Raw genomic sequence first — 23,592 nt, 5'->3', positions numbered from 1 at the left:
GAAAACAAAGGTCATTTAGGTCTTTACTGTAGGGCCACAGTCTTTGTAGTACTCCACAATTCTGAGCCAGTTAGTGGTTGGGATGGAGTCTGTTTTGAATATTTCAATATTTCTCTTGGAGTGGGGGATGGGGAACTCATTTCTCATAAAATATGGGAAAAGAAGGCTGATATGAGGGGTGGGGAGAATAGTAAATTACATTGAGAGCAAAACAAAAATTGCTGCAAACATAATTGTTGTTTATTAGCCCCTTTAATTAAAACAGATTTGCATTTCTATGAGCAGCTTAAAGCTAAGGGGTAAAAATACCAGGAAGTTTATGATGGATACTGACTCCAGAATGTGAGTGAGGTGGAGGGGAAGGAGAAAAGTGAGGTTCTCATTAAAAGTGGGACTTCCATTTTGGTGTGGGACTGAGGAGGAGACTGAGCTCCAGAAGCCAGCAAGTCAGGGAACTGGATAACTCCTCTCCATGGTACCCATGGCTATTGGCTTCCTGACTTACGTCTCAACTAAAATCTCATCTTTATAGGAAGTCTTCTCCAATCTGCTTTAATTCCTGTGCCTTCTTTCTATGAACTATTTTCTATTTATTTCTTGCTTTGCACATATTTATTTGCATATTGTCCCTCTCTTAGATTTTAAGTTCCTTTGAGAGCAGGGACTTTTGCCTACAAAAAGTAATCTTAGCACTTAGTATAGTACCTTACATATAATATAGTAGGCACTTAATTAATAGTGATTGATCAATTGATTGATTGAGTGTCCTTAGACATTTTGTAACATATCACAAAAGTAAAGTAATGGGAAGTCTTTGGAGTCAGGAGATTTGAAGCTAACATCTTCCACCTTTGTAACATGTTAAGGTTTGCAAAGCACTTTATATGGATTATCTCATTTGATCTCTCCTAACCTCAGTTTTCTCAACTATAAAATGGAGACAATAAAACATTATAGTATCTACTTCTGAGAGTCATGAGGAAAGTTCTTTGAAAATCCCTTAAACATTATTAATTCTAATTGTTACTGCTGCTGCTGTTATTGTCCCTTTGCTTCTTCTAAGAGTTCCCTCACATTGTTCCTAATCCATGATTGCTATTTAATCACTCATTCTTTCTCTGCCTGGTTCCAAGGGATGCCCCCTCAGAAATAGTACAGGATAGGTACTCTCATTCATAAACTCTCTCCACAACCTCTTCCACCAGGATCAGGGTTTCTCAGGAACTGTCAAGTGAATGTATGTTGCCCACTATAGAGGGAATGGAGGGAAATCAGGCAGGAAGTCAGAATTAGAAAGTAGGTTATGTCTGCCTCCCATGGAGACAACTTTTCACAGTTGGAAGGGAGGCCAAGCCTAGATTACTACTGATTCAGATTTTTGAAATAAATAAGGTGAGACTTGAATATATACTCAGGAGATGGAAGCTGAGGCCTATCCATTTATTTTACATGATAGCATTAGCAATCATTCTCTCTCTCTCTCTCTCTCTCTCTCTCTCTCTCTCTCTCTCTCTCTCTCTCTCTCTCTCTCTCTCACACCCCCAAACAGGATTCACTTTTGGTGAAAGGCTCAATGAATTACTGATTTTGACACTTAAACTCAAGTGCTCCCTAGGCTCCTCTCCAATGGGCCAAGCTCTATTTAGCACTCACCTATTCCCCAGAAAGCAGTTGGAAAATGTAGCTCTTAGCTCCAACCACTAGTTGGAAAGGGTCTTGTAATTCATCTACTGTGACTGGGTAAGTCACTCTCTACCACACGTGAATAAATGACTTTCATACCCCTAGCATGTTGTTTCAATACCTTGACAGATCTTTTTACTTAGAAGATTTCCCTTTCCTTCTGCTAAGTTGGTTGTGGAAAAGGAGGGAGTTGAAACAATAACTATGTTGGAGGGCTGCTGGGATCTTTCTTGGTGGGTGGAAGGGAGGGACTGGTCCAAAGTATGACCATTAGATTGCATATCTAGGAGACTGAGTAAATGAATCTGCTCTACCCAATAGGATTGCCATCTTAGGGAGTTCTCTTAGGAACAATTTCTGTTGCTTAAACTCCTTAAAGGGACAATGGTAATAATTCCTCATCTTAGTCTCCACTTCCTTTCTTAAATTCTTTTTTAAAAAAATTACTGGACCTATGAATTCATTGGTATAGAGGACTTTCTAGGAGGCACACTCTGTTTAACATTGCAGATCAACACTCAGGTTTATAGGAAATTGTCTGGGAGTACCAAAAGACTAAATGAACGTGCCTTCAGTTACACCAGTGTATCACAGGCTGGATTTACATTTAGTCTTCTTAACTCTCAAGCCTGCTTGATATATAGTCCTCCATATTGCTTTTCTCCCAAGCCCTGTTCATATGAAGTATTCTGATGTATTTCCTCAAAGGAGATATTTTCCTTCCTTTTCCTCTCTTTCCAATAATCTAGGTTAATGGACTTAATGATGGGATGCCTGGGGATAACCTCTGTGATTTGGGAGTTCCAGACTGGGGAACTACTTCTGGAGTAAGCTACTTCTGGAGCCAACCACAACTAAAACTTGGGAAACTGTTGAACTGGGAACTCAGTCTACAATGATAAATGGTTGCCTCTCTGAGCCACCCCCAGTCTTGTTTGATTTTAGGCAGCATTAATAGAAATAGAATGTTCAGGACAAGAGATGAGAAAGTCCTGTTATACTATTATGGTCAGAATACAGACCAGGAATGCCACATTTTAGGAAGGACAATTGACAAGAAGATGGGGATTAATATGGTGAGGAGACTAGAAATTATCCTGTGAGAGCTGTTTGATGGAATTGCAACTAGAGATGTACATGAAAGGGTTAGATGTGTTTTTATAGGCTCCAAAGGGGAAAATTAAGGCCTATCTATCTATCTATCTATCTATCTATCTATCATCTATCTATCTATCTATCATCTATCTGCTTGTCTATTTACCCATCCATTTATCAATATCCTATCAGTTTTATCTATCCCATCTCATCTATTTCTCTATCCCATTTAGATATCTATCTGTCCATCATCTCCATTTATCTTTTATCTATCTATCCTACCTTTCTCTACTTATCCTATCTATTTCATCTATCTCCCTTTATCCTCCTCCTCCTTATCTCTCCCTGGTTCTTCCAATATATGAAAATTATAGGGAGGCAGCTATCAGATGATATAGAAGAGCTTCTTAAAACTCAGCCTGGCACAAATTGAGAAGTGAATTCTGCATCACTGTGATATTCAAGGAAAAGCTAGATGACCATTTGTCAAGGATGTCATGAAGGGAATTCACTCATCAGAATAGGAGTTGGATTCCATGAACTCTAACAACCCTTCCACAGCAGATGGTCCATGATTCTATAGTCAGCAGTGCCTGAGCAGGATGACTGTCCAGAGCTCAGGACCACTTTTTTTCCCTAGAGGTGGCAGCAGGGTGATGGCTGAGTAAAGTGTCAGACAGCTTATGGGCAGGAAAAGACTCTAGACTCTGTTGCCATGGATATAAACACAGGCGTGATCAGATGCTGTTATTTTTAGCCCCAGAGCGCCAGTTTATTGGTGGCATCCTGGAGACACTAGAAAAAGCAAGAGAGTTGTAAGCTTTGGACCTGACTGGAACACGTTCTTGGACCAAATAGACTTACCCCTTTAGGACTTCAAGGGTTTGGGGCAGAATAATCAAGGGTACTCAGGACGGGGCATTAAGTAACTATGACTCATTTGATGATGTAGCAGACTGGTTGAACAGACTCACAGTTCTTCAGTAAAAGCCTCCTGCCAAGGTAGCTGAGGAGAGGGCAGCTGCCAATGGACAGTGTCCAGTGACTGCTTCTGAGCCTTGTGTCATGATAGCAGGGGCATGGGAAGATGGCCCTTCTCTGTGCTATTTCTGGAGGGGGGGGTCCCATGGAGCCAGGTAGAGAAAGGATGAGTGATTAAATAGCAGTCATGGATTAGGAACAATGTGAGGGAACTCTTAGAAGAAGCAAAGAGACAATAACAGCAATAGCAATAACAATTAGAATTTATAATGCTTAAGGGTTTTTCAAAGAACTTTCCTCATGACTCTCAGAAGTAGATACTATAATGCTCTATTGTCTCCATTTTATAGTTGAGAAAACTGAGGTTAGGAGAGATCAAATGAGATAATCCATATAAAGTGCTTTGCAAACTTTAACATGTTACAAAGATGAAAACTGTTAGTTCTTATTACTATAAAGTTATTTGTTCAAGATCAAGTCTTTTGACTCCAAGGGCTTCCCATTACCTTACTTTAGAGATGTGTAACAAAGTATCTAAGGATATATAGATACCTCCCAATCACACTGACCACTCTCTGAGGTCTCTCCTGGAGGTTTTAGCCCTTTTATCTTTGGAACTTTTGCACTGTCCTCCTTCCTCCTCCTGATTTGAGTCTTTCCCCGTTCTAGTCCATCTTTCGTTCTGGTGCTCAAGTGGTCTTCCCAAAGCAGGTCTGATTATTCTCCCCCCCACCAATAAATTTTAATGACTCCCTATTACCTTCAGGATCAAATATAAAATTCTCTCTTTATCTTTTTAGGTCCTTCACAACTTGTTCCCTTATCTTTCCAGTTTTCTTGTATTTTAGATATAGATTATAAGCTCCTTGAGGTTAGGGACTGATTTTTGTCTCTTTTTGTATCCCTAGTGCTTAACACAGGGCTAAGAATGTAGTAGACACTTAATAAATTTATTGATTGATTGGTTTTGCTTTCCTCTCCATATTCTATGGTCCAGTGACACTGGTTTGTCTGCTGCTCCTTACAACGAGTCTCCATTTTCTGACTCCAAACCTTTTCCCTGACTCTCCCTCATGCCTGGAATTCTATCTTCCCATCTACCTCCTGTCTCAACACAGATCTCACCTTCTTTAAGGAACCTTTTGGGAGAGGAAGCTAGCTCATAGGGCAGTGCTTGGAAAACAGCAAGCACTTAGTAAATGTTTTTGCATTCATTCATTCATTGTATTAACATCTTTTAGGGAGAAAAATGGGATTTGTATTGAATGGTAGGACATTGATGGGCCCTCTATAAACCTTGGAATGGGCTAAATATGGTCCAAAATATTCTATTCCCTCCCTTCCCAGGAAATCAGAATTGGGATGTTACCATTAACAGTCAATGACACCTCTCTCTCCCCAGCTCCCACTCGGGGAACAACAGCTCGGCACACGTATTTGCCAGCATCCTCCTGTCGAACAGTTTTCAGAGTCAGAGTATTTTCATTGCTCAAGACCTGGGAAAGGATAGAGAAGATTAGGTATCAGGAAGAGGGGGAAAAATTGATCTGTCCTCTCAACTGTCAGTCCCCTACCCTGTGTCTGCCCCCCCCCTCTGTTAGAGGTAGTGGGTAGAATTTAGTCCCCTAGCAAGGGTTTAATTACTAACTGAGGGGTCATGGAGTTCTGGGTTGAACCTAGGGTCCTCTCCATGAAAGTGTCCTGACTTTTTCTTGCAATTGTCCCCTGTTCCTCTAGGAAGCAGTGGTTGACCTACTTGACCTGTGTCTTCCCTACCGTGCTCCTAACCCACCCCTAGTTTTGTTCCTTTCTTTTAATGTCTGGATCTTTGATATCTCTTCCTTTACCCCCCACCCCCACCTTGGACTTTCATTCTGTTCTTTCTTTTAGAGCAAAGGGCTGGTCAATTTAATCACATTGATTTATTATCCTTCCCAGGGGCATTTACATTTTAAAGAAGCTTGGAGGGAGAGGGTAGTGCTCAACCCATTGGAATGGCTGTGAATGGTGGGTATTCAGCTGCTATGGTGCCCTATTGGAGAAGATATTTTGGTAGATGGGAGGTACCTTCCTAGTGATCCCTAAAATCATAACAGATTCACCTGTGATGCACAAGTGGATCACTCAATTACTTGGGATTCCCACTACCGCTTTCTGGGAACTTTTTTCTTTTGATGACAGTGCTTTTGTAAATTTAGAGAATTCAGTGCCATTAAATCCTTTCCCCTCTGCAGTTTGAGAATGGGAGGGACGACTCTCAGGGTGGGTCCAGTGGAAAGGGTCCTTGAGGGCCATAGTGCCAGTCTTCCTAGGGCTAGACACCTACCACCCCAGAGCCACGCTTCATCCACACGATGGTTAGTGAAGGGTTCCCTGTCCAGGCACAGTTGAAGACAGCATCAGAACCTAGGTCTACCAGCAGTGACTGAGGCTCAGAAGTCATTCGAGGACCAACTGCATGGATGGGAAGAGAAGAGGAAATGGGTCTGTTAGATTTTAACCAAGGGGATAAAGTTTTAGTTGCAGAACTTCAGGCATTTAACATAAGGAACCGGAGGAGGTATTTGGGGAGAAGCTTGAGAGGCTTTTTTACAGCCCTGACATCATACCCCTTATGGTGGCTGCTGCCTGCTTTGTTTATTTGGAATGATGGTCTTGGAGTTGGACTGCTTTTCTCTTTTCTGTCTTCCTAACCTCTGGGTCATTGCCTCATGAAAGGAGATGAGGATACTGAGCCCAGTTTATGCTCAGGTTGAGGGTAGAACTGATGAACGGCTCATCCAAGGCAAAATGGCAGAACAGATATGTACATTTTCACTAGGGTCTCCTGGAGACAATGCTTAAGCTTAAAAAGCTATTCTATGAAGTCTTCCTTGATACATCTGGCTAGAATCTGTCACATATGACAGATGACATATGACAGTATGTCTCATATGACAATAATCTTACATATCTTGACAATAATCTTATATACCCACCCCTCCCCTTAATATATTTTTGCTGAATTGATTGAAATGGTGGCAATTTGAGATGTTAGTTTAGAGGGGGTGATCTTTTCCAACTTAGAAGGCTTCCTAAAAAAAAATCACATCACTTTGTTCTAGGGTAAGATTCTAGATCAATCCAGATAAAGGATATCATTCCTGAACAATTTTTAGTATCTAAGTGTGACTTGCTCCTCCAATTGCTCCAATATCACAAGATAAAGGAACATCCTCAAATAATTTGCTTTTTTTCCAGGGACACTCACAGTAGACATCCACTGTGCGACTGATGTTGGTGCTTCCCAGGGCATTGGTGACTTCACAGGAGACTGGTTCGAAGAAGAATGTGTGGTCCACAGTGGTCTCATAGGAATCCTCAGATCCTTCCTTGATCACTTGGCCCTTTTTAGCCCACCTGAAAGAAAAGTGCCACCCCCAACATGGTAGAGACCTCTAGACAGGTTTGTGGGATAGGAAGGGAGGGAGAAATAGCTTAAGGGGCAGGAAAGGAAGAGGATGGAGTTCTTATTCTAGGTATCTTAAAGCACTTATCCCCAAGAAATATAGAGGGAAATTGAAACATAAAAAGGAATTGACTCTCAGCCATTCCTTGGGATCTGAGTAGGAGAAAGTAATCCTTGGGCCTGAGAGGAGGTGTAAACTGTTTCCTATTTAGTCAGTTTGTGTGGAAAAAGGACTTCAACCCAGTTCTTCCTGACTTATATTCCCAATGAAGTTTAATGTCTCATACTAAATAGTCATTTAACAAATGTAAAATGGAATTAAATTCTTTGCAGGAAGTCAGTCTGATCCTCATCTGCTTATCTGGATAATAAAATAAGAAGTCATGAACTCTTACCTAATAACTTGTTTGCCTCATTTTCCTCAACTGTAACATTAGGGTAATATAATTGTACCACCTACTTTGCAGCATTCTTGTGATGAATAAATGAGATAATATTAGCAAAAGTGCTCAGTCCAGTGTCTGACACATTTCCTTCCTTTTCTTTCAATCAGCTGTCCCTTCTAGACATGGTGGGCTCTTGGTTCCTGGAAGGCTGCCTTGTTTCCTAGAAAGTCCTCTGACACTGACTAGATTATCCTTCTCTATGTGAGGCAAAAGGAAGGGGTTTCTCTGAATAGAGGTAAGTGGAGATAAGCATTAGACTGGGCTGATTGGGAGCACATTCATCTGGGAGGGACCAGTAGGGTTTTAAGCAGCCCTGGAGTCTGAGAATGGGCAAGGAGGCACTTAAACCAATCAAAGATCTCTTACAAAACTTCCCTTTCCCTAAGAGATACACTCAATGATTTAGCTTCTCTGCTGCTGAACAATTGGTACCTTTTAATTAGGTAAATTTATGTGATCTAACACCCTTGGGCTAAATTTATATACCCCTTTTTTTTTGAGATGGGTAAACATGGAGATCAGCTATTTCTCTCCATCCACCTACTCCTCTCTAAAGAATTATCCTCTGGACTCCACCTATCCTCTTTGAAAGATGACTCATGTAGAGGGGAAAAGATGACACAGGATAATCTTGGCATAGTGGTTAGGATACAGGACCTGGAGTCAGGAAGACGATTCAAATCTCACCTCAGGTATTTATTGACTTGGGCAAGTTATATAACCTCCTGTGTATGCCTCACTAATGAGGCTAGCAAGAGTTCCTACCTCTCTGGATTGTTGTAGGTATGAAAAGAGATGATGTATATAAAACCACTTTGAAAATTAAAACACCACATGAATGTCAGATACAATCTTTCTTATTTTCCCCTTTTCTTGGACCCTCAGGGGGGCAATTTCCCTGGTTTCTATTCTCTTCTTGGCTTTCTTCTTGTCCACCCCTTGTTTTTTCTTCCCCATGAGAAACCCACCCACTTCTTTGCAATACAAGAGAACACCTATGAGGGCACTAAGAGGTTATAGTCACAAATTAATATTTGGCAACTATTAAGAGCACAATTAATAATAACAATTATGATTTAACTACAGAGCACACTATCTCTCCCCAAGAGCTTAAAGAGGTTCCTAACATGCTATTATTCATGAGTTATTCATGAATCAGTTCAATTCTTATTTTAATTTAATGATCAGACTTTATAGCCAGACAGCACTTTCCCAGCTAGGAAACTAGAGATCTATGTCCCACAATTTTTGAAGATGGACAGAAGGGGAGGGGAAAACAGAGGAAAGAAGGGAGAAGTGGAAGGATGATTTTTCTGCCCAAAGACCCCGAGGGTGAGGCAGTTTGGAACTGGGGAGGAGTTATGTAAGCCTTGTCCGTATTTCTATTTTAGACTGTTGGGCTCACTTGTCTTTCTTAGATCAGGGCAGGATTTAGGGACAAGTTGCATGGGCATGATGGGTGGTAGTATGGTACAGGAGAAATAATTCTGGATTTGGGGTCTGAGGATTCAGATTGAGTCCTGGCTCTTCCTTTTACTACCTATGTGATCTTGGGCAAGTCACTTAACCTTTGGGTCTCAGTTTTTTCATTTGAAAAATGAAAGAATTGAATGGAGGTGACCTCTAAGATCCCTTCTAAATCCCTTCCTAAATCCAGTTTATAGGTGAGGAGTAGTATCTCCATTTCCCAGTCTCGCTCTCTTCTGTGTCCTAATCAATGTAAATTTTTTTTTTTGGTTTTTGCAAGGCAAATGGGGTTAAGTGGCTTGCCCAAGGCCACACAGCTAGGTAATTATTAAGTGTCTGAGATCGGATTTGAACCCAGGTACTCCTGACTCCAAGGCCAGTGCTTTATCCACTACCGCCACCTAGCCGCCCCCTCAATGTAAATTTAAATACTATTTTCTCCCTCTTTCTTTCCCTTCTCTGTCTCTTCCTCTCCTTCTCTCCCTCCTCTTACAAGCTCTTCCTCTTCTTTCTCTCTACATCTTTTTATTTCCCTTTCCCCCTCTCTCTTCTTTCTTTCCCTCATTTCTCTTCTCTCTTCTCTCTCTCTCTCTCTCTCTCTCTCCTTCCTTCTCTTTCTTTCTCTTTTCTCCCTCTCTTTCTCTCCTCCCTCTCTCTTTTCTTTCTCTCTCTTTCTCATAACCTACACCCTCCCTTCTCTGTCTCTCTAACTTTTTTTCTCTTTCTCCCTTCTTTCTCCCTTCTCCTCTATCTTACACCTCTCTTTCTTTCCTCTCTCTCCTTGTCATTATCTCCCTTATCCCTCCCCCTTTCCTTTCTTTGTCTCTAGTTACTAGTTCAGCCTTACTCTCCTCTCTAAAGGGACATACAGTGCAAGGTGGGAGAAGGAGAGAATAATCAGGGATGGAGGGTCCTAGGTGAGGAGTGGAGGTTCAGAGTCTGGGGTGACTGGAGAGCAGAGAAGGTGAGGAGCTGGATTTGATGGTGACACAGTTCTAACCCCTTCTCAAACCTGGCTCTGCATGGTCTGCCAGCTTTCCCCCTCAGCGAGACAGCTTTGATTTATCTTTCATTTTTCTTTTCCCTTTTCCTGTCCCCAGTCTATGAGCCTTGAGTTCACAGTCATTGAAGTGCTTCCCCCACACCTGGCAGGAGGTCTGACAGTGGTCTAAAGAGTTTCTGTGTTTGCCTGTCATCTAGGGACAGACTCATAATTAGTGCTTCCTGAGGTGAAAGGGAAGTGTGGTAGGAGGCTGGGTCCTGTTGGAGAGGGCAGTGACACCATGTGCATATGTGTGTGTCTATGTCAATCTCTTCATATGTATTGGATGCTTGGGACTTCTGCTGTCCTCATCAACACTCACAAGGAGCACCTAGGCTTCGAGTTTCCTTTCTTCTAAATGAATTAATTGTTCACAGTTCTTTCTTCATAGGAAAAGATGAGTTACTGTCTTTACCTCCCCTCTCCTGAGGAAGTGAATGGAATTGGTTTCTCCTTTCCTGAGTTGGGAAACTGAGTTAATCAATGACCAAAAAAAACCTGACCGAAGGTAAGGTGAAAGGAAAGATGTTCTTGGGTTTCCAGTTTGAGTTTTGGGTTCTAATAATCAAATGTATAATTGTAGATGTTGTTGGTTTCCTTACCTGATACTAGAACAGGTCACTGATACCAATCTTTAAGTGTCTCCTTGAGGGGGCAGAGGCTAATAGGTAATAATAATATTAATAGCCAATATTTATATGGCATTTTAAAATAATGTATTTTATGCTCTTAACAACTGTGCTAGGTAGTTGCTATTATCCTCATTTTAAAGATGAGAAAACTTAGCCTAAGAGAAGTTAATTTAAGCATGGACCCACAGCTAGTGAATGTTTGATTCAGAATTTACACTTAGATTTTCCTAATTACACGTCTTACCTACCAGCTCTCCAATTAGTATGTCATAAGACTTCTGGGGAGGGGAATAAGTGGAGATCTGTCCCTTGAGGTTGTTGTTGTGACAAAACCCCTCTCAAGACTGATCTCCACCCATTCTCCTCCTGGGACACACGGTAAACCCTAAGACCTTCCTTAGTCCCTTTCTCAGTTCCTTTTCTCTTGTTCCTTCCTCCCTTCCCTTCCTATCCTTTTCTTTCTGCTCTTTTTTCTTCTTTTACCTTCTCCTGACAATTTGAACCTGCTCCATCTAAGGACATAAGAATAGCCCAAGGATATAAGATTATAGCTCTTAGTTGTCTCAGATCTTAGAGGTGAAAATAGAGCCTTCCCTACCCTCTTCCAAATAATCAGATAAAGATTAGTAGTTGTTATTATAATGAACAACTAATATGGGTATAGTGTTTTACAGTTTATAAAGTGTTTTCACATACATTATCTCATTTGATACTGAGTAAGGAGCAATTAAACACTGAGGCAGAGAAACAATATTTAGATATGAAGGCATAACACAGAAAGGAGTAAAACCCTTTTGTCTTCAAGCTAACTCACCCTCTTCTTTTCTTTTTCTCTGCTATTTACATTTCTTCTTTCTTCCTCCTCTCCCCATCTCCTTACTACCTCTTCTCTCCATTTCTCAGTTTAAACCATTCCCAATCAATGCTTCATTTGGTCTAAGCCAATATAAGAGGATTAATTATTTATATCAACAGAAACAAAAAAGCTTGGTGTGTTATAAGGTATTCAGTCAATCTCAAGTACCACCAAGTTGGTTCTCCCATCCCTCCAAATGAGGGCAGAAAATGATATTGTGGCAGAGCTGAAGGTGGGGTCACAAAACAAGCAGAAAGAGACACAGACTCCTGAAGAAAGGAGATTTTAGGATCTTCTATGCTGAGGGTTGGCCACCCAACTAGACTAGTAAGTTTTCTACTCCTCCCTCAAGTTTTCCCTCTTAAGAATCTAATTTCCAGAGGAAAAAGGAAGAGTTAGAGAAGAACGGGTAGTGGGCAAACCACTTCACCCTGTATAATCTTTTAAAAATCTAGGGAAAAATCATATGCTTATGTGACATTTCCTTCCACCCCTAACACCCTCCACCCAGAGAGAGTACAGTAGAGTACATATACCAAGCTATGTTGGTGGGAGGTACATTGGGGCCTCTTCTCTCCTAGTTTTTCCCACATCATCCTCTTGGGACAATGAACTCTAGGGATGTGCCTGGGGATGGAGGGTGGGGTCTGAAGGAGCCTCAGAGAGAATTACTTCCAGCCCAAAGGAGCCCAAGTTATAGAGCTATGGGATAAGGATGACAGAAATGATTGCAGAGGACAGAGATGGAGTGTGGATGGAAGGGCAGAGAATCTGCCCCAGGGCAGCCTCCCTCCTCTGCTAATTCCATTTTTGGAGCAAGGGAGGGAATAAAGGGGACCTGTGTCTCTGTAAACTCAGCTTAGGGAGTTGGAATCCTGGAGACTTTTCTCCACAGCCTTGGGGCTATCCTGTCATCCTGAGGTGGGACACTTTGCCTGTCAGTGGTGACATGTTCTGGAAAGCTCAGTTGCTTAACAATGGATCCAGTTTCTGTGACCTCAAAGATCTGTAGGCACAGCAAGAGCTAACTAGTACCTGTACTAAACATTTGACTATTATTATTTCATTTGGTTCTCATGACAACCCTGGGAGGTAGGAGCTATCCCTACTTAACAGATGGGGAAACTGAGGTTAAGAGAGATGATTAGAGTCATACTGGTGTGGGATTTGTACTCAAATCTTAAGTTCAAGGTCCTTACCCACTAAAGCCCCTACCTCCAATGACAGAGGAGAAGGGAAATCAGAGATGGGGGAGATCTAATTTAACATGCACAATCCTTTTAAATTGAGGTAAAGCTTCCTGCATTTCTTGCAGCCTGCATACTTCTGATTTCAGGAGATCCCCCCAAGCATACTTAATCCATGTGGGAACTGATAAATGGGGAAATGAGTGGAGTGGGGACGTGAGAGTAACCAGTGACATGTTTAAGTAATAAGGCTGACCTGCCAAATGGAATTTAGTAATAATAACCACAGATATTTATTTACTCCTTTACATATTTTAACTCATTTAAACCTATCAATAACCTAGAGCTAAGGCTATTTATTATTAGTCTCAATATGTAAATGTGAAAGCTAAGTTTCTACTGAAGTAGTTAAGTGGAGTAAGGAATTTCTGAATTCAAATCTAACCACAGATACTTTTTTGGTACAATCTTGGGCAAGTCATAGAAGCTGATCTAATAATCACAACTCACATTTCCAGAGTGATTTAAGGGTTGCAACAATCCTATGAGGCTGGGAGCACAGGACTTATTGTTCCCATTTTCCAGATAAGGCAACTGAAACTCAAGGACTTATAGTGACAGAGCTAATTAAGTGTCAGAACTGGAGTTTCCTGCCTCTGAGTCATATGTTCCTTTCTTTTCTTTTTTTTTTCTTTTTTATATATTTAAGGCAATGGGGTTAAGTGACTTGCCCAAGGTCACACAGCTAGGTAATTATTAAGTGTCTGAGGCTGGATTTGAACTCAGGTACTCCTGACTCCAGGGCTGATGCTCTATTATTCACTGTGCCACCTATCTACCCCTCATGTGTTCTTTTCACTAGACATGAAGCCTTTGGAGTCATCTGAGGGATACAAGGAATTTTTGTACTGGAAGGGATTTTAAAAGGTTACCTCTTCGGGCCCACCTTTTTAAAAAAAAACTACTTCCAACTTTTTTGCTTCATACTTCACATACTTCAGTGATAGAGGACCCCAGGGAATAGAGTCAATTTACAAAGCCCTCAATTAGGATTAATGACCAGTGGACCTGAGGATAGCCACCTGCCTTAAGAATTAAGGATTTTAGGAATGATAGTGGGTCACTCAGAAATGCCAACAATATCTGGCCAGCTTGATATCATATGCTGCCAGGAAATTGAGTGAAGATACTACAAAAGTAAGGTATACTTTGTATGTGATAAGTAGCATGTGGATGCTATTTACTATATTTTTTGCCTACAACTGTTTCCTTTGTCTGTGACCTGTGGGTAATATAAACTTGGAAACATTTTCAAATATAAGATATTATGCAATGTTTATATATTTATCTGTGTACTGAGTAAAATTTACAAGGGGTGGTAAATTTTTTATAGGGGTGAGATATAACAGACAGGTTCAATAGGGAAAGGATTACAATTCTCAGGATGCCTGAATCCAGAATACAAGTATTCTTTGAAGGAAAGCAAAGATTCCATTTCCCATGAGTGTGTGTCTGTGGAGCAGCTGTTGTTTGGAGGGATGGAGGCTTCTGAGAAGAGAGGGAAAGAACAGAAATCTCTGCAGGGTCCATAACCAGACTGCATATGGACTGATAAAATGTGGGCAGTGAGCAGATGGTAATTGCTGCTGGGAAAGTGGCAAATAGAGCCTAAGGCAAGCTAACCTGGGAGATGGAAGAATACATGGAGACTAGAAACAAGAAACTGGTTACAGCCTGGGCATCTATCAAAGCCATGAGTGTTTGGAGGAGCTTGATTCCAAATCCATAGGGAGGGGAGGATGGAAGGGCAGGAATTGATTTGGGATTGCACTTATTTGGTTATATGAACTGGGATCATTTTCTGTTGCTTTACTATTCATTTCTGTGAAAAGTTTTACCTTTTCAGTGTTGCCTTTTTTCTTCTAGCAAGGTGAGAGACTGAATTTCTAACCCTGAATCTGCTGGACCCACGTAGAGTCCTCACCAACTCAGCTTAAAAATATAAACAACTGAAATTAAGTCAGGTCTGTCTATAGCCATGGTATATCTAGCTATCGATCTATATAACTATAGCCATGGTGTGTGTGTGTGTGTGTATGTACTTGCACAAGTATACATGTTTAAAAATGTTTCTGGGTATGCATCATTGTCAGTGGAATCTTTTATCATTCTATTAGTTACATATATATTCAATGCAAAGCCAGGTTTCCAAGTATGAATCCTACTGCTTTGTGTATCTCTGGACATCCTTCCTCAGCTTGTGTTCTCAAGAGATAGATTCAGCCAAATATATATATTCCCTTATTAAATTATAGAGTTTTAAGATTCCCAGAGTATATAAAAATCTGCATGGTATTTCCAATCAACATTCACCAAGCCCAATGTCTGCCATATATCTTATCGTGTAAAATATGAGATGGGGCAGAAGTGTGCTCAAACCATCTGAAACTCAAGAGCTGCTTGTTAAATTTTCAATGTAATCATTTCATCTTGGAAATTGGCAGATGCTAATTTGTAATCAGGGCTTTATTTATTGTTTTGCTGATTGTCTAGAGTTTCTAGAGTTAAGAACAGGCTTTAGAAAGTGTTAATACCGCAGATCAAACTTTAAAGTGTGTCATGATTATCTCTTCTATTCCAGGTTATTAAACATTTACCAGCACATCGAGAGAGAGAGAGAGAGAGAGAGAGAGAGAGAGAGAGAGAGAGAGAGAGAGAGAGAAAGAGAGAGAGATATTAGGTGGGAGTTCTTACCTGTACTGGGTGACTGCTGGGTTGGCCTTTGCAGAGCAGTGGAATTTGACATCATTATTTTCTAGCACTGGCTGTGGCTCCACCGACAGATTGACAAGGGGTGGATCTGCAAAGACAAGAATATAGTTAAATTTGAGATATAAGGAGTGGTTGCTATATGTAAGGGTCTAGGCTAGAGGCTCCTTTTTTGCAGGATGGAGACATGAACCTGGGATTGAAATGCTGGAAGTATTATATGGTTGCTGCTATAGCAGTTTCTGCATGACTGAAAAGATGTCCTTGTGATGCACAAGAAGGATAATCTTGGCAGGAAACTAGGATCCTTTCTTAGCAGAAATGGGCTTGGGACTTGGCATTTAAACAGAAACTTTGGTCAGGAACTCACAGTTATTATGAATCCCCAAAAAGGTGTGTGTGTGTGTGTGTGTGTGTGTGTGTGTGTGTGTGTGTGTGTGTGTGTGTGTATTATAAGCCTTATTTTAAGGCAAACTTCCTGCCTTTGAAATGTCTGTATAGCATCTCCTGGTATCAGTTTGGAGCATCTGTTAGCTTGCAAGTGACATTTATGCCCTTTTATCAATCTAATCATCTCCATATAGTCCTTATTGTTGTCAAACAACTCTTAGCTCCCTGAGCTACCCAGAGAATTTTTCTTTTACATAATAAGCAATCACATTTTGGAGTGTTTAGTAGAATGGGGAGATAAACACGTGCATACATGCATAGAGGGACAGAAACTTCAGGCAGACAGTAAAAATAAGAGGTTTGTTGTTGTCCAGTCATGACATCATTGAGGAAGCATTTTCTTGGCAAAGATCCTGGAGTGATTTGTCATTTCATTCTCCTGCTCATTTTACAGATGAGAAAACTGAGGTAAAGAGAGTTAAGTGACTTGCCAGGGTTCACGCAGCTAGTAAGTGTCTAAGGCTGGATTTGATCTCAAGTCTTCCTGACTCCAGGTCCAGTACCATATCCATTAAGTGACTTAGCTGTCTCTCTCCCACCCCCACCCCCCAAAGCAAGAGGGCCTTAGTGGAAAACATGATGAATTTGGAGTCAGAAGACCTGCCACTACAAGACCTTAGGTAATTGCTTGTTCTCTCTTCACCTCAGTTTCCTCATCTATAAAACAAGAAGGTTGAAATAGACAATCAGTAAGGTTTCTTCCATCTTTAAATTTATGATTCCAAGAAAGACTGGAAGGAGAAGAGTAGTAAAAAAGGATGGAGAAGCAATGAAAGAGTCACTACAGAGACAGAGAGATACGAGGAAACTGAGAGCTAAAGACTGAGAAATCATTGTTAAGAGCTATGTAGACTTTGAATGAAAGTCAGAGAAACAGGACACAGAGAACCTAAGGACAGCAGCATCTACCCTTGAACCAGAAAGAAAACAAAAAAACACATCCTAGGCTAACTAGCCATTTTCTCTGCACCTGTCTCATCATTCTTTAGCTTCTGTCTTATTTCTCTGACTGAAAAATTTAGATTTATATAGAATACTTTAGGGTTTACCAAGTGCTTTCTCTGCAACAACACTGCAAATCTATAATAACTTTCTTTCCCATGGAAATATGTGGACACTGAGGCACAGTAATTTGCCTAAAGTTACGGTGATAAAGGAAGATAAAGGTAGTAAGCTACCTACTGTTGAACTAGATCTCCTTTTCCTTGTTCTGCCAAACAGGCTTAAAAATGACTGAGAAGCCAGGTTATGGGATATGATTTTGTTCTTAATTAAACAAAAAAAGCTACGTTGATACTCTTTTGCTTTGAATATCATCATTTTTTATTGACTCCCTCCAACCACATTTGTAATAAAAAGTATGATAAAATACAATAAATTGACTTATTATCCATGTCAGAAAATGTCTGCCTAATGAAGCATAATTTCTAGCATCTTGGAACATTGCTGCCTTGCTTTGCCTCACAATTAACTAAGCAGAATTAAAGAGTTAGACTCAGATCTCATTTTGTCCAGTTTGCTCATTTCACATATGAGGAAACTGAGACTCAAGGAGTTTAAACTGACTTGCCTAGTTACCTGGTCAGTTGGTGGGAGATAAAGGACTAGAACTGTGTCATGATTTCCAGTCTAGCTTCCTTTAGCTACATCGAGATATGTGCCCTTGGAAAGTTCCATTCTGTTCATATTTAGTGTCCCATGGGAGAAGCAGGGCTCCTATCATTTTGAGGAAGCTATGGGGATAATGAGTGTGTGTGACTATGGTCCTGGGGTAGACTACCCTAAGCATCATACTTCAATTTGGGGTGGCATTTATCCTGGTGGCTTATTTATGCCAACAGTGGGGCCAAACCCTAAAGGTGTCCAAAGATAGACCACTTTGGGACTGGGAAAAAGGTCAACTCTCAGTAGCTGTATGAGTAAATATTTATGCTAGGACTGCATGGTGTGGAAGACAGTAGGCAGGCCAGGAAAGACAATGGGATGTGGGAGTGGGGAGGGGAAGAGACTGGGGGGGGGGATGTGAATCAACCTGGAGGACTCTCTTCCCTTCCTCATTTCCTATTTCCCCTACCTCCTCCTGATTCTGACTGGGGACTATATACCCTGGAAGGTGTCTGCCACCCAAGACACCAACCCACCTGTCTTTTCATGGAGAATTATGAAGCAAATTATAGGTATTTGCAATTTACTCTAATCTCGCTTTAAAATGTGTAATTCAAATGACAATAAAGACAAGTATAGTGACGAATACCGATGAGAGCAGTGCACATAACCAGCCTAGATCAGCTCAGGCTTTCCTAGGTCCCTTGCTGCCTTCTGACTCTGCCCTATTATTACCCAACAGTAACTAATCACCTTCTTTTGTTAAGTGTGAATCAGGAGTCTCCTCACTGGGATAAAGCTCACCGATGATTTGGGACTTTGATAGAGAATTCTCCCCACATATATTGAAACCCAAAGGCTTGAGGTTTTACTCTTGATGTTCCTATCTTGTGATAGGCAAAGGCTTAATAACTGATGCATTAATAATTATTATAAGAAACCAAAGTATATATTGCATTAGAGAACCAATAATGACTTGTTACTGTAATTGCAAGAATGAAATTGTTTGATTTAATCCTATTGAAAGCAAACAGTGTGTAAATGTGCTTATTAGTCTGAATTCAAGAATCATTCAGAAAGTTCTCCCTGCCCCCCCCAACCCAAATTGTTATGATCATTCCTCCTTTGGACCTCAAAAAACATTTTATTTGTGCTTTCTTTATGTTTTCATTTATTTTTGTGCTTTCTTTTTCTTACCAGTAATCATTTTTGTACTGTATTTGTTTGTACATATGTCATATTTTCTACTATTTTGTAAACTCCCTAAGGGCAGGGACCAAGTTTTACAACCTTATTTACTCTCTCTCTCTTTTAATTACTCCTTAAATTGTCCCTCTCAAATGACTGGCATAGTGTTCTATACACAGGAGGAAATGAATGAATATTTGTTGTCACTGAAATCTGAAGGATTCAAGCAAGAGTTATGAGTACATTTATTAATCTCTATGAAAGGTATTAATAGAAATAGAGGATGAAGTTAAGAAAGAAAGATAGCACTAGATTCACTTAACTCAGGTAAGATGCTCAAAGTGTAGTCAATTGTTTTGGAGCCACCATTTTGGGTTAGACCAATACCTCTGAGTCCTCCTGTGTTGGGGCTGAGACATTGAAAAACTAGGGCTCAATCAAAAACTCTGGAGGTGCACTGGTCATTAGAAACCAGGTAATACAGGTCCTAGATATAGACTGGACGTTGCTTAGACAGTGCTAGAACTCCTGGCATCCAGGAGGGTTGTTGGGGATTCTACTCATGGACTCTTCTGGCCAACAGGCTCTCACTTTCTGTAATGGAGTCCATGGATGTTCCAATTAAATTGGTCTTTTCTCTGTTCCTCATTCACAGTACTCTATCTACCATCTTTTGCCTTTGCATTGCCTATTTCCCATAACTAGAATGTTCCCTTCTCACCTCTGCATAAAAGCATCCCTCATTTCCTTCAAGACTCAACTTAATCACTTCTCACTTTTCCACAAAATGTCCTTTATTCCAAGTTATCTGTTATTTATCTCCCCTCATAGAATATAAGGATCATTTTATTTTTTGTATTTGTTTCTACAGCTCCAAGCACTTGCTTGGCACATAGTGATCACTAAATGAATGCCTGTCAATTGACTGATTGATTCATCTGAGTGGTCCCACAATCTACTCCATCACATCATCCTCTCATTCTCCATTGTTACCCTGACTAGCATTAACACACAGTCTCTTAGGTTTCTTTCTCTAGTTTTCCTGTTGCCTGATTTCGCCCTAATTCTGGATTTGTACAGTCACACCCAGGACCCTGAAGCACCTCAACCCTTCTACTTTTTTCTTTCCTAAGGAGCAGTATATGAATTTTTAGGCACCTGCTGGGCTCTAGTGGTATAAATAGTTTATGGCATATCCAACTATTAAACATGATTTTAATCCCACTTGTGATGTTGGCTGCATAACTCACAGGAGGGCAGCTTTGATGTGTCTGGTGGAACCAAAATCATATCGAGCAGATGTTACAACTGTGAGTCTGTTAGTGTTTTCATCAGTGAAGGCTTGCATTTGAGGGGTGGGCGGTGTTTTCTATTGGGGAAAGAGGGTTGTATTTTGGAGAGAGTAGGAGGAGGGTAGACTTTCTGACTCAGCAGTTTAGCTGAACATCCTTTTGAAACTTGGCAGCTGGATGCAGTGTTCAGATGTGGTAAGGTGTCGGGGGTGTTGTGCATTCTCTCCCATTAGTCAATCTTGGGTCCTTTTCTTCCTTTGAGATAGCACATAAAGACTAAGGGAAACAAACAAATAAACAAACTCGTGCTTTTTTTGAGTTCAGATGTTTCTCCCTGGTTAACTAGGAACAAACATAAAGAGTTGCAAAGACGGTGTCGATCTAGTCCCTAGTCGCCTTGTTAACTGTTAGGTGAGGGATTTAGGAAGGGAAAGAGGGAGTGGGAAGTGTTTGTGAATTCATATGGGTGTGTCTATATGGATATACCTTTACACACATGTATGCATATGTATGTGCACATGTGAGAAGAGACGATTTGGGGCAAGGAGACACAGTAGCTGGAATAGACAAACTGCTTGGCTGAGGGATGTGGAATCAGGAGGAAAGAGAGGCAACAGCAAAGAGATGAATTTAGCTTTGTATGAGGAAAACCTTCCTAACCATTAGAGCTGTCCAAAAGTAGAATGGATGACTTTGAGAAGGGATGGGCTCAACTACTTGGAGATCTTTGGACAGAAGATGTATTATTACTTGCTGGATTTATTATCACAGAGATTTATTTTAGGTCCAAATTTGACTAGATGGTGGATGAATTTCCTTTCCTTCCAACTCATCTGTGATTTTTGTAATTCTGAATAAGTGTATGTGTGTGGATGGGCACAATAATAAGGTCAGGACTCTAAAAAGGTCTCATTGTTAAGGATCCTCTAGACTTCCTTCCTCTTAGATAGATTAAAATCTCTAAACTGTGGTTGATGCACCTGGCTTGGGATGGCTGCTATTCCTGTCATTAGTCAGTAAGTCACCACGAGTGAACACAGAAAGGCAGAAATGAACTCCAGGGATTTTGTGTATATAGGTCAAGGCTAGGCATCTTAATAAATTCTGGAAGGTTCCAGGATAGTGGGTAGTTTTGGTGGACTAAGGCCTCTGCTGTTTTCTTTCCTGCCTAGGGGGAAAAAACAAAAGGTACCCATCATTGGGCTAATGCCTTACTGACCTAGGATGCCTGAATGACCCCCAAGAATGTCCTTCACTAGAAGGGGTCCCCCTCCTCCCTCCATTCACAAACATGGTACCTCAATAATGGAGATGTTTTGGGGATAAGCAGTATCTTTACCTACCCTGGAAGCTAGGGAGCAAGTCATTGCTTTAGGCTAAATCTTACATTTCTTAAATATTATAAGGTTTCATGAACAAGCTGAAGGCTTGTGTCTGGGACCTGCAGTCTTCTGTGCTCCAAAGAAAATGGAAATGCTTCTGGTGCAGAGCTGGGAATCACCTGGGTTCTAATCCTCTCTTCCTCAGTCCAAGTGGATTCATCTTTTACTTTTTGTTGGAGGGAGGAGGGTAGGAAGATTGATGATCCTCACTTGGAAATCAGAGGGCATATCAAAGCCTAGCAGTATCATTCCTCCTTTAACCATTGCCTTCTCCAGTCCTATGAAACATCTGTCATCTGGGCCACCCTGTTAAACTGCTCATCTCATTAGAGAGCATTTAGACAAACAGTCTTTTAATAGTCGGATGGGCTATTAAGATGATGATGATCTTGTTTATGGGGGAGATTCTCCTCCTATGATGGATAATGGGTTGGAGCTGGAGCCTTGATGTTTTTCTGTACTTTTCCCTTTCAGAGTCACAGCTGCCAGCAACTGGAGGTCTGTCTACAGAACAGAATTCTAATCGGAAGATCTAGGTATAACTGCAGCTTTGCTACATCCTGGCTCTATAACCTCTATACTTCTCTGGCTCTTCCTCTGTAAACTGAGGGGGTTAGGCCAGATAATCCCTTGTGTATCTTTTGATCTTAAATTTTAGGATTCTCTGTTTCTTAAAATCAACCATATTTGCTGGTCAGACGAGGGGCTGGTTTATATGAAGGAAGCATGGCTTGGAGGACATTCTTTGTAGCTTGGAAATGAGGTGCTGTCATCTCCCACTTAATGGGGAGCACTTGTTTAGGGTGAGGCATCTTTGTCCTTTGATATTTAAGACTTTTTACTATGTGGCCCTTTCCTACCTTTCCAGTTGTCTTACATTTTTCTTGTCTTACCAAATGCTAAGTCTCAGTTAAAATGACCCACTTGCTGCTCCTTGCATAGGATACTCTACCCTGTCTTTTTGTATTGCCTGTACTTCATGCCTAAATGTTCTCCCTCCTCACCTCTTAGAATCCCTGGTTTCTTTCAAGAATTAGCACAAAAAAAGAATTAGCACAAACCCTACCTTCTATATGAGATTTCCCCTAAATTACTCTGCAACTAGAATATTCCTATATAAGGTTATCTTATATTTATTCTATAGATATATCTTGTAAATACCTATTTAATACTTGTTTCTCTCATTAGATTGTGAGCTCTTAGAGGGCAGGGACTATTTTTTTCCTTTCCTCTCCTCTTTTTTTTATCCCAAATGTATAGTATCTGGAACATAATAAATACTTAATAAATGTAGGTTGATGGATTGATTAATCAATGGTTCCAGTGACATCACTAGGGAAATATCTTATTTTGTACATAAATTATATTGAGTGAGGCAGAGCTCTGTAATATCATCAACGTCACTCTCTCCTCCAGACTCATTGAAATCCAGAGATAAGAATAAGTCAAATGGCATGTAGTGAGCAACCTTAGAATTTTTTTAAAGCTTATTTTTTTCCTTTCATATATAGGACATTCAATCAGTCAATAGACTTGACTATATGCTGAGAGATAAGTGGAATCATGGTTATTCTAGACTGGGGAAACAGTGAGGCTTTGAAGATCCTTTGATGAATGTTAACTCCTATGATGGTATGGATCTCAGGTTAGGAAGGAGCCTAGAAAGAAAGGATATGAGGCCTGGGTGCCTCCCAGACAGAGTGGGGTCAAAAGAAATATCTGAGTGAGTCAAGATGATAAAATGAAGATGGAGTTCCCTTTCTTGGTAGCTAAGCTTCACCATAAGGACCCAACTACGGTAGGGGAGGAAACTTCCTAACTATAAGAAGGAAAAAAATAAAACACAAGTGATATCAACTACAATTTAGAACTCAAGTTGTGTCCTGTCTGCTATAGAACAAACTGTACTGTTCTAGACCAGAGATTTAAAATTCTAGACCTCAGGGACCTGAGCTGATCTCTATAATGTCTAGAACCTACCTGGTGTCCCTATGGGTCAATTTATATCAGCACAGAACCTAGAATGGTTCTTTGAATTAGAATTGCCAAAATTCAAATTCTAGAATTAC

The 23,592-nt window shown here is 40.6% G+C and overlaps 1 protein-coding gene and 1 long non-coding RNA gene across 8 annotated transcripts in view; one reads left to right on the top strand and one right to left on the bottom strand.

The window, feature by feature from the left end:
- KIRREL3 (kirre like nephrin family adhesion molecule 3) overlaps window positions 1-23,592 on the bottom strand; it is a 726,770-nt gene that overhangs the window by 22,442 nt on the left and 680,736 nt on the right. For all 3 annotated transcript variants that reach the window (XM_074216358.1, XM_074216356.1, XM_074216357.1), the window contains exons 8-11: window positions 15,592-15,697; window positions 7,010-7,158; window positions 6,086-6,213; window positions 5,129-5,255 (exon numbers count right to left, since the gene is read on the bottom strand). In XM_074216358.1, coding sequence (XP_074072459.1) covers window positions 5,129-5,255; window positions 6,086-6,213; window positions 7,010-7,158; window positions 15,592-15,697 — 510 coding nt within the window. The remainder of the gene's footprint in view (window positions 1-5,128; window positions 5,256-6,085; window positions 6,214-7,009; window positions 7,159-15,591; window positions 15,698-23,592) is intronic.
- LOC141508070 (uncharacterized) overlaps window positions 1-23,592 on the top strand; it is a 103,719-nt gene that overhangs the window by 6,452 nt on the left and 73,675 nt on the right. For 2 of the 5 annotated variants that reach the window (XR_012474332.1, XR_012474333.1), the window contains exons 2-6: window positions 5,698-5,766; window positions 7,000-7,204; window positions 7,761-7,888; window positions 10,554-10,670; window positions 21,998-22,059. This is a non-coding gene — a long non-coding RNA (uncharacterized LOC141508070). Of the gene's footprint in view, window positions 1-5,697; window positions 5,767-6,999; window positions 7,205-7,760; window positions 7,889-10,553; window positions 10,671-21,997; window positions 22,684-23,592 lie in introns of those variants that run through there. The other 3 variants (XR_012474335.1, XR_012474331.1, XR_012474334.1) reach the window with 2 other exon arrangements.

The sequence above is a fragment of the Macrotis lagotis genome, chromosome 1 (genome assembly GCF_037893015.1).
Source record: "Macrotis lagotis isolate mMagLag1 chromosome 1, bilby.v1.9.chrom.fasta, whole genome shotgun sequence".
Taxonomy (NCBI): Eukaryota; Metazoa; Chordata; class Mammalia; order Peramelemorphia; family Peramelidae; genus Macrotis; species Macrotis lagotis.
Note: the sequence above shows the minus strand (reverse complement) of the source record. Positions and strands in the feature narration are given on the sequence as shown.